A 10,411-nucleotide genomic window follows, 5' to 3' on the forward strand; every position below is an offset into this window, starting at 1 on the left:
GCTCGGACAGCCTGCCCCTGCGTCGGGTACGGCAGCGTGCTGCTGACCTGAGCAAGCCTGCTCGGGGGAGCGGGGGGAGCCACAAAAAACAGACCCTCCCCCGCCCCCCGCCAGATTTCAGGCACCGCTTTTTTCTGCGGTGGCAGCACCGACCTGGATGGATAAATACCGATTTTCTAATGGGGGAAAAAAGTTCTGCTCAGCCTCTGTGATCCAATTAATGCCTGAACGAAGGACTCGTTATGGACTAACGTGTAAGTCGCCAGGCAGGAAAACCCACCAATTATCACTCAGAGATGCATCTCGACCAGTTTGCTTTCCAGGCAGAGTGTTGCATTTCAAACAAATCGGGAAGCAAAATTTAAGACACTGTAACGAGCCCCTTGCCAACTCCATACACTCCTTTATGAAGAAAGGACAGCCCTGTCCCCAGCGCACCATCCATGTCCTCCAGCCAGGCACACAAGAAATTCAGATCAGGTAAGGTATTCTCATCACAAGAGATCAAGAATGCTGTTCTCGCCGATGTGGAAGTAAAGTACGCTCTAGTGCGGTTTTGATGGAAAATGCATTGTAAAACCTTACAACTTAATCTGCTGCTGCCCAAATCTGAGGTTTCCCTCCATCCTTCAGATTCTATCCCCAGGATCAGTCCAAATAACTTAGTTATTTACCTTCCTGTAAAGATGACTACAAGTACATCTATTCGAACTAATTTAGTCAGACCAGTATTCTTGTGCAAAACTTTTTATTAAAAAGATAAAGGGTCCTCTGCAACAAAAGGTAGGTACAACACTAACCACTTATTAACCACAAATTTAACTTTTCAAAGATTGCAACAGACCAGATGTGAAATTTTGATTGTGACAAAGACTATGTCTCAAGTTTAGAAAGTCTTATTCTCACACCTGAAAACACAGCCAAAAACAACTGTCAATTATGACCTCTTGGCTATAAAAAACACTTTTCTGTTGAGGGAGTTACCGGCACATTATCAAGATTGATTTTTAACATGCAGCATCCATGAGAAAGCTGTAAATAATCCAAAATAATGTTATTAAAATGCTAAGATTCTTATAGAACCTTTCACATTTCACAGCTTTAACAGTTTTCCTTTCCAATTCTCATGAACTAACAGAAAAAGTTATGTCCCCTAAATATATAAAAAACTCAGATTAAAAAACCCCATCTCTCAGGTGACATAAAAAGAATTTCAAAGAGCCCCATAGTCTGGCCTTAGAATTAATAATTGAAAAATATCTTTACTGGGGGGGAAAGGGGGGGGGTTTACCTTTTCTTCACTTTGTATGCACGTGTGTATTATGGACGTCGGTTTAGAGCAAACTCTTGCCCTAGCGACTACCTTCCTGCTTACCAAAACCAAACAGGCATTGGGGAAGAAATGAGAGCAAGCTTGCTCAGTTACCCATCCTGCAGCATCAATAGCGAGTGACAGCTGTCAGAATCTGAGGTACCTTACATTTCTTCTGCAGTACCAGGACCAAAAGCTGTAGGCCTCTCCCCCACATGCTGATAACAGACTAATGAGTATCATTAAGAATGAACCTGACATCTCCCAGTAGTTCAAGGTCACCAGCGCTTCAAAGGGATACTGGAGTCATTTCAGGCAAAAAGTTGTCTGTTCACGTAAATAGCCTCTGCATCAGTACCATATACTAGGCATGGTCCTAAAATATCTAAACTATTCACAGACAAAGTCTGATTTGGAATTAAGTTGGTGATTTCCATGCGGTCTTTGGTAGGATCGTTGCTTAGCCAAGCACTTACTACAGACTGGTTAATGGTATTGTGGGAAGAATAGGTAGTACTTCTTCCCCCTGAAAGAAGGAGAGGGAAAGAGGGAAGAGAGGGAAGTTCCCGTTTAGTTTATAAGTTCTCAGAATTTGCAGAAACATAGTAGGCATGAGACAGACATAATGGGAATATCATTTTACATTTAAGTCAGTTTTCAGATTAGTTAACAGATGTTGTCATCTCTTTGTTGTCATCTCATCAAAAATAGCTTAAAAAAAAAAAATCGAGTACTTGAAGTGATTACAGAAACCTGCTACCAGCTCTGTCCTCAGTTAAGACAAATAGGTCAGTACAGCTATGAACTCATCTCGCTGAACAAACAGTGCAAGTATCTAAAAGTTATTCCAGCCAGAGACTAAAGCAAGGACAGACCTAAGAACGAAGTCTGTTTATGGAGTGTCTTGCTATGTTTGGGGCATCAGCTTTGCTTTAATAACATTTATTCCCTACCATCCCTTCTCCCTGCTTACTCTGCAGCAAGCGATATACCTGGTTTTGACTTCGAATTTTTTTTCCGCATAACATTTTGCATTCAAACTGAAGTCTCACAGTTTGAGAACTACCATTCAGCATAAAATTAACAAGTGGCTGAAGTGGTGCTAAAGGGTTTATATTTAATATACCTGAAAACATGCAGAGTGCAACTTGAATCAGTTATCCTATTGTTTCCCTATATAGAACTAAGCTCTGAATGGCAACTTTGAGGCCAAAGGCAGCAGATGACATCTGAAAGTTTCCCCACTGTTTACAGTCTGAAGTGGCAAGCAATTAAGCAGTCTTTGTGACTAGAATGTGAAAATAAATGTTTATATTAAGTCAGTATCATATCTTTAATTAAAATCCTGCCACGATACAAAGGGATCCAGTTTCATTCACTAAAAATTCCAATTATGACCTTGAATAGTAAATTCATAATTCCACTATCCTATTAGCATATCAATTATTTTGGTATTATAACATTTTGTATATCTCCCTCAGAGACTCAGATAGTAATGTGTTATTTAGGCTGCCTTCATGTCTTTTCTATATACAGATGGTTTTTAAGTGAACACGATCTGTCTTTGAAATACTAGATGTGCCCCTTCACACATTGAACATAGTGCAGCAGATTAAAAAAAAAAAAAAATCCAGTCCACAAAAAACTCACACAACTGTTAGCCTTGTAAGTCGTTTTCCTTAAGTACCTATCAGGTCTTTCTTTCTAAGAAGAGAAACCAGCTTTTAATTTTCTGTGTTAGGATTGTGTTATTAATTGGGTCATGCGAGAACATTGACTTTAATTATGTTGCCAACTGACAAATTCAGTGCAGATTGACTTCAACCATCCTTACCTTGATGAAGAAAAGATGGTTTTTCAGATATGTCTGTGGAAGTATCCCAGTGCCAAAGAGATCCATCTTCAGAACACGTAAATAGGTGATCGGGGTTGGAGGGATGGAAGTGAACTTCCCACACTGGAAGCATCAAACCAAAACCAAACAAAACCACTTCAGAACGAGTATCAAGTACTTAGCTCAGTGCACTTTGGCTAGTATGATACGGATATGCACTTACAAGAACCCAGGCCTCAACCAAAACCTTCCATTCTTAAGTGTGTGTGGGTAGGAGACCCAAAACCCCACCCTTAGTTATTTACTGCAGTTTTCCCTCCCCTGGGAGAGGAAAAGAAAAAAGGAAAAAAAAAAAAACAAAAAAAAAAAAAAAAAAAAAAAAAAAAAAAAAAAAAAAAAAAAAAAAAAAAAAAAAAATTTGTTGCATTTTCAGTACTGTGAAAATTGTTAAAGGTTAAAATCTTATCTGAATTCAGGCATTCTGAATACTTTCTCATGCCATCTTCCCTACTATTAAGTTCAAATCTGCACACAGCATGCATTCCTTCCCAGCACACACATTATTATTTTGTGTCTAAATACCACAACTGTGGAAAAGATATTTAAGTCAGTAAAACTTAACATCAAGAAATATTTTTACTCCTTAAATACAATTTTGGCATCAAGTCAAGAAATTTTCAGCGCAAAATGAATTGCTATCTTGTTCATATGAAGGTAGCAGGAAAGTGAGCTGTTTCAGCATTGTGGAGGCACCCAATGGATCTGTACTATCTTCAGTTTCCCCTCCTTCCTCACGTTTTCAAGTTTGTTAGTAACTGCATTCTTGCTTTACTATACCTGCATACCACAGCATCAATTTCTATAACTATTAATATGCCTACCCTTCTAGAAACACAGCCATTCTGATTAAATGCATCCAATGACTCATTAAAGAACTGCTTACCAATTCTAGTTTCAGTTTAGACAGGATTGGCTTTTAGATAAGAACAGTCTCATATACAGAGAAGGAACAAACTGAAGCCAACTGGATGAAGACACATTAAGTAGCAACTATGCGATTGTTTTCTATCATAGCTACAACACCTAATTTTTTACAGAAATTAGAAATTTTTCTAAAATACAACCTTCTTCTCCCCCCTCCATTTCAGATACTTACTTTCTGCTTCATGAGCATTTAGCAGGGACACTGGCATAGTACCCTGCCTGATGTCCCATATACTCAGCATCCCATCCTGGCCCCCTGTGGCCACAATATGCTGCTGATTGGGATGCCTGTCCACACAGTGCAGTGGAACTCTGTCACCTGTCCTGCAAAGCAGAAGAAAAAACAAACAAACAAACAAACAAACAAACATGAATGCTTTATTCAGCTTCTATTTTCTCCTTCTTAATCCCTAGGAGCGTTGACAAACAAGGTAACGGTATCGACTGCAGCTTCAATTCCTGCAGCATCTGGTCACTACAGGCTGAAGCTGCCTGACACCTACTGGAAATTAGAGGTATGTCAATAACATGAAGGTACAATTGGATGAGCATCAGGTTCTGTGCCCTATGGTACGCAGGCACCTACACAGTATCTGACAGCTTTACAGGAGTGAGAAAACCTTGCATACAGACAATACTCTAAGTATACCTACAATAATAACAAGGTTACTCTGAAATTCATGTTATAATTACAGTTTCAACATATACTAAGAGTTACAAAGGGAGACTGGGCACTAACAAAACCAGGCACCTCAACCACAGCTAATTAACAGCAATGGGAATTATTCCACTGACAACAACAGGATTTGAATCTAGCTCAGTTTGTTTTCTCACGATACCACATAAGGCACAAAATTATCATTCAAACGCATTTCAAATGCCAGAAACTTTATATTAGGCCTGTGGATAAAAACAGATGTAAAGTATAAATCGGGGAAAGAGAGAGTTTTGGGTTGAGGGTTGTTGGTTGGTTTGGTTTTTTTCCTTAAAAAAGAGCAAGTGTACAGGTACAATAGTCCTTCAACAGTTAAATCATAAAACAGACCACCTAAATACAATGCTCCACCACAATAGTAATTCAGCCATTAAGCAGAGTCTGCTTTTGATTATTTAAATACCAAAGAAGTTAAAAACCTTCTTAAAAAAAAAAAAAAAAATCAATCGTTTATCATCCCATTGTCAAGAAGGCATCAGGAAAGATTTAAATCAGATTATATAAAGTAGCACATGCTTCTCAGTAAATGTGTAAAAAAAAAAAAAGAAGGTCTTACAAAGAAAGTATTTGAGATGGCTCATTTCTTTGCTGTCTGAGGTCCCATATTTTTAACTGTCCAATTGAATTTACTGTCAGGATCTCAGTTGTTCGAAGGAAAGTCACTGCATGGAGCGTACTGCTGTCTGCATTGTCTGCAAGAGAGATGGGGAAAGCTTTCAGGTAAAGCTACAGAATGCTAGTGTCCACTTAATTACAACAAAATAACTCTTTAGAAAACAGAACACAGCTGCTTAAACATGGTTACCACCTCTCTGCATTTTCAGGGGCAGAAACAGACCAGTGTCGTGAAATTTTATGTGTTGCAAGGCTACCCTGTGAAAAAGGAGCCCTTGCTTCCTATATCAAACACTACTGAGACAAATCTGTAAGAAGCTATGTTTAATTAGCTCCGGTGCTTACAGAACTACTTGTTGATCCATAAGATTTATTTCTATCGTTCTAAGAAGAGGAATCAATTTAGCCAGGTCCATGGTTTTCCTAAGAGTTTTCTTTATATGCTCTGCATCTACTGACACGAGGCAAGCTATGGAGCTTTTCATAATGCTGTTCTGAACACAAGAATCAGTAACTCTGGCTGAGAACGTTAAGCAGTTGTATACAGAAGCACTTAATCCACCAACTTTCTTTAGACCTTTTCCAAGAACTGTTGATGTGATATCCATCCCTGTCCCTAAAGCCAAACCAGAATTATACTTTGCTTGTTAATTTTGATAACTAAATGGCAAAGCTCTTTTTTCAGGTCCTTTTCTCCAGTGCTTCTTTTGGTCAGAATAATTTACACTCTCAAACACGTCACAGCATTGAGGTGAAACTTTTGAGGCTTTAGGAGAGAATAACATAGACAACATATTCTTGATTCTGTTTTTATATAAAACTTTTCATCTTGATTATGATGGGGTAACATTGTTCAGTCTACCTTCACCTCAAGTGTTTTAAAATTCTTTGTGTAAGTCCATACTGAAAATATAGGTGAATTTTTTTTCTGCATAAGATGCAAAGCTTTTTCTGATACCGAGACAGAGAAGTTAAATTGATGCCTGGTTACAGATACTTGGATGAGTTTTCTTTTCTGCCTACTATTTAAATGAAAGCCAAGGGGAAGGAAAAAAAAACCCACAGCAAAACACCTTTAAAAAGAGTTGTTAGATTACTGAACACTGAAGTTCTAAATGATTTAAGATTTTGTGACAGAATAACAGTAAGTGATTTAGCAATGATACATCTTTTGGCTCCAAAAGATTTTTACATCATCTCTAACTTTGGAGATTTTTTCCTACCACGATTGACTATAAACATATCAACTTTGTATTATACTCTTAAATCCATTAAACAATAACAAAAATAGCAAGGTACTCCTTTACAAATATTTCATGAGGTGCAAGAGTTCTGTCTTCATGTTAAAATATGTTGAGGGTTCAGCTCAGCGCCTGGGAAATGTGAAGATGTCATTGAATTGGGAACCAGTACAAAGGATTGCTTACACTATAGAACTCCATCCTGCAGAACTTGAAAGCGTTTTCCAAGATGTTCTCTCCCCCTCTCCTACTTTTACTGTAAAACAATCTCTAGTCAATGAGTTCATGCTAGTCCCTTCCACATAACTCCAGGTAAGCTTCACTTACAAGGTCATAGGTGTGACTGACTTATTTAGGGACCATTCCTATTTTAACATTTCCCTTCCCGTTTCCAAAAGGACATTTCTCAATTAATTCAGATGTGACTTCTTAAATGTTTATGTGCCAGCAAATCTCAACGCGAAGTCTTACTGCAGCGTAACACTGGCTGATGCTGCCACTACAAAGCAAGCATTTTTACATAGTACTATCAAGTGAGCACTAAGAAAACTAACAACTTGCATCCTGCACATTATTAAATCTGTAAGTAAGCATCTGAGCAATTGCCCAGAGAAAAATGTAGATTTTTTTTTTGTGGACATCTGCTTCCTGTGAGTCAGCAGAACATTCTACTCTGTTAAACTTGTACCAGAACACTCTGTGTTAATATCTGTATATAAGTAAAAGGATTATTTTATTTTTAAATTTTTAAACTAGTTAATGTTCTCGCCCCTGAAAGGGGAAGTTACTGTGTTTTGTGGGTATGTGTTAGTAAAATCGGTCTCATGCCCTGCTATCCTTTTTTTTTTTTTTTTAAAGTGCAGAAAGGTTTCCTACAGGAATTCTCAAGGAGCTTCACTACAAGACTGTATGCGATTAATAGGATTAATCTTGTGTGTGTATATACAGCCATGCGCACATAAGTACCCCCTCTAGAAATCCCAGAGCACTTCCTTCCTTAATTGGCTTATAACTGTGTGAATTCCTTCATTCGTTAGAGGTAAGATTTTGCTTGAGGAGAAACACAGGTGCTGTGTCAAACTGAAGTTTCAGGGAGAAAGTCCCAGTTTAATAATGCCACTATCAAACGTGGTGTTACTGTCACTTAAATTATTTCTGCCTTTAAGTTTCATATCCAACAGATGCTACAAACTTGTATTCTATTTCCATGAGACTAACATGATGGAAGAGCTGAGAATAACCAAGTTTTGAGACCTTTCATAAACATCTTATACTCTATCACATAATCTGTTACTCTAGGAAATACGGAGTTTTTTCACTAAGGGAGAAATGATCACTGTAAGCCATGATATCTGGCAGAACAGGGTACAAACAGTGGTTTCTGGTTCTTGGCATTCCTTTAGACACAGAGAAACATGTTTTTGAATATGGACACCATGAGGGTTAATCTTAGTAGAAATAACAAATTGAAATGACCATTTCACTGACCTGCAGTTATGAAGAACTTTGGACACAATACTTCTTGAAATCTAACCATATTTCATGTATACTGTCATAGCATTTAACAATTCTAGATGAAACAGAAGCCTGCAGAGAATGTTAGGCTTGAAACTTCTCCATCAGTTAACTTGCAAATATCTGAATGAATATAGAAATACATCTGAAATACACTTCAGGTATCTGAAGTCTGGAGGAATATAGGAACAATCTGGAGCAAACACATTCAACTTGGAACATTTAATTCAATTCTCAACCGAATCTTCCTTTTTTTTGGTTATCATTTGAGAAATTAAAATCCAAACAAACCACTCCAAACTAAACTAATTTGAACAGTAATTTTGACATACCTATAGTTCTTACTGCATCCTTTTGGTCAGCTCTGAAGAGATTTATTCTACCATCTTCTCCAACAGTGACAATTTCTGGGTTGTTGCAGATGACTCCGGTACATGCTGCTCCACCACAAGATGTGTCTTGATCCACGTGATAATGGGCTTTCTCCCACCGCTGGTTGGCAGATAAAGTCTAAGTAGTAACCAGACATGAAATTCTGCTGGTAAGTAATGATCTTGATAGAGCAAAGCTTCCAGAATACTCACAAAACCAGAAACAAGCTCCAGGAAAGCCACACTACCTCACAGGAAAGAGAATCTCCTATACAAATGAGAATCAGAGATCTAAATTTTCCTCAACTCTCAAGCACACAACCCTTCAATGAAACATTGACTATTTCTTCTCCGAACCACCTTTTTCACATGAGCTAGAAATCAGAAAGAACACAATCTATTTATAAACTGTGAAATGCCTTTCACTAGACTTATCCCTTCAATCTTTCCCCAGGCCAAGGGAAAAGAGCTGAGGCCTTTAAAAAATATAGGATCAGATTTAGATTGCAAGGAATTTGGTTTATTTTAGGTACCACATCAAACTATTAACAGATATTAGTCTTTATTGTGTCATTGTGAATATATAAAAGTCATTACGCATTTATCTTCAGTGATTTATAATCAAAGCAAGAGACTACAGAGTTTACAGATCTTCCCTCACATGACACTTGTGAGAAGAAATTCAACACAAGTCATTTATATATGCAGAAACTCTAATAAGGCAGGTACAAGTCCATTAATACCCACTCCCCCAAAACAATCTAAACTCTTAAAATATGTTTTCAGTGAATGGACTATTTGGATACAGGTATATACTAACAGATACCCGAGCCTACCTGGCTCTGGAATTTAATTTATGTAGTATGTGTCCAAAATGTTTTTTTCTCTGAAGTCATTTATATATGCAGAAACTCTAATAAGGCAGGTACAAGTCCATTAATACCCACTCCCCCAAAACAATCTAAACTCTTAAAATATGTTTTCAGTGAATGGACTATTTGGATACAGGTATATACTAACAGATACCCGAGCCTACCTGGCTCTGGAATTTAATTTATGTAGTATGTGTCCAAAATGTTTTTTTCTCTTTCCTTGTATGTATAAAGCCAAAGCTTTTTCTAACAGACTTCAAAAAATTGATTTTGGTATGCAGATGTTTCTTGCTTTATTAGTTTTGAGAAATCTTATGCTAAGATCAAAGTGACCTGTGTTACACAGAATAGCAGCTTAAAGCCAGTGCAAGTTACTTACCTGGTTATTTTGATGATGACGGAATACAGTTACAGTTCCTGTTGATGAGGCAACCACGATTCTCTCTTGATCCAAAAACTAAAGAGAGATAATAAGCATGCTATTAGTTGATGTCAGTACCGAGATGGTAATTTTGATTTTAGAGTAACCTAAATTATTGGTAGGTATAGTAAAAAAACCCAAACCCACAAACTGATACTGGTTGGTTTTGCCCTTCTTCTTCCTAAGAATTTTTTTTTGTCAATCTCAGCATTTTGACAGCTCACTATCACTTAGTTTCTCTTACGTGACAAGCCCTTTAAAAATACAGATCTGTTCAACACAGCTATTTTACCTGCATGTCCATAACATCACCGTTGTGCCCGATGTCACACAGCAGCTGAGGTTCTCCTTGATATTCACCACTGAGGCCCACATTTCCAAGATCTCCAACAGACCAAATGGAGATCCTGTTATCCTGTACGGAAATGACACCACCAGTTTTACTGGAAAATGCTTTTGAAAGGATCTAACAATACGCCAGCCTAGATGTCGGGGCCTTCTCGCGACAGCCGGGGAAAGCAATGGGCGGCC

General features: G+C 37.8%; 1 protein-coding gene across 1 annotated transcript in view; it reads right to left on the reverse strand.

The window, feature by feature from the left end:
* Positions 1-733: 733 nt before the first annotated feature.
* NUP43 (nucleoporin 43) overlaps positions 734-10,411 on the reverse strand; it is a 14,716-nt gene continuing 5,038 nt past the window's right edge. The window contains exons 3-9 of the mRNA XM_009281548.2: positions 10,173-10,295; positions 9,839-9,916; positions 8,549-8,726; positions 5,402-5,537; positions 4,303-4,454; positions 3,147-3,269; positions 734-1,838 (exon numbers count right to left, since the gene is read on the reverse strand). Coding sequence (XP_009279823.1) covers positions 1,624-1,838; positions 3,147-3,269; positions 4,303-4,454; positions 5,402-5,537; positions 8,549-8,726; positions 9,839-9,916; positions 10,173-10,295 — 1,005 coding nt within the window. The 3' untranslated portion in view covers positions 734-1,623. The remainder of the gene's footprint in view (positions 1,839-3,146; positions 3,270-4,302; positions 4,455-5,401; positions 5,538-8,548; positions 8,727-9,838; positions 9,917-10,172; positions 10,296-10,411) is intronic.

The sequence above is a fragment of the Aptenodytes forsteri genome, unplaced genomic scaffold, assembly GCF_000699145.1.
Source record: "Aptenodytes forsteri isolate BGI_AS27 unplaced genomic scaffold, ASM69914v1 Scaffold82, whole genome shotgun sequence".
Classification (NCBI taxonomy): Eukaryota; Metazoa; Chordata; class Aves; order Sphenisciformes; family Spheniscidae; genus Aptenodytes; species Aptenodytes forsteri.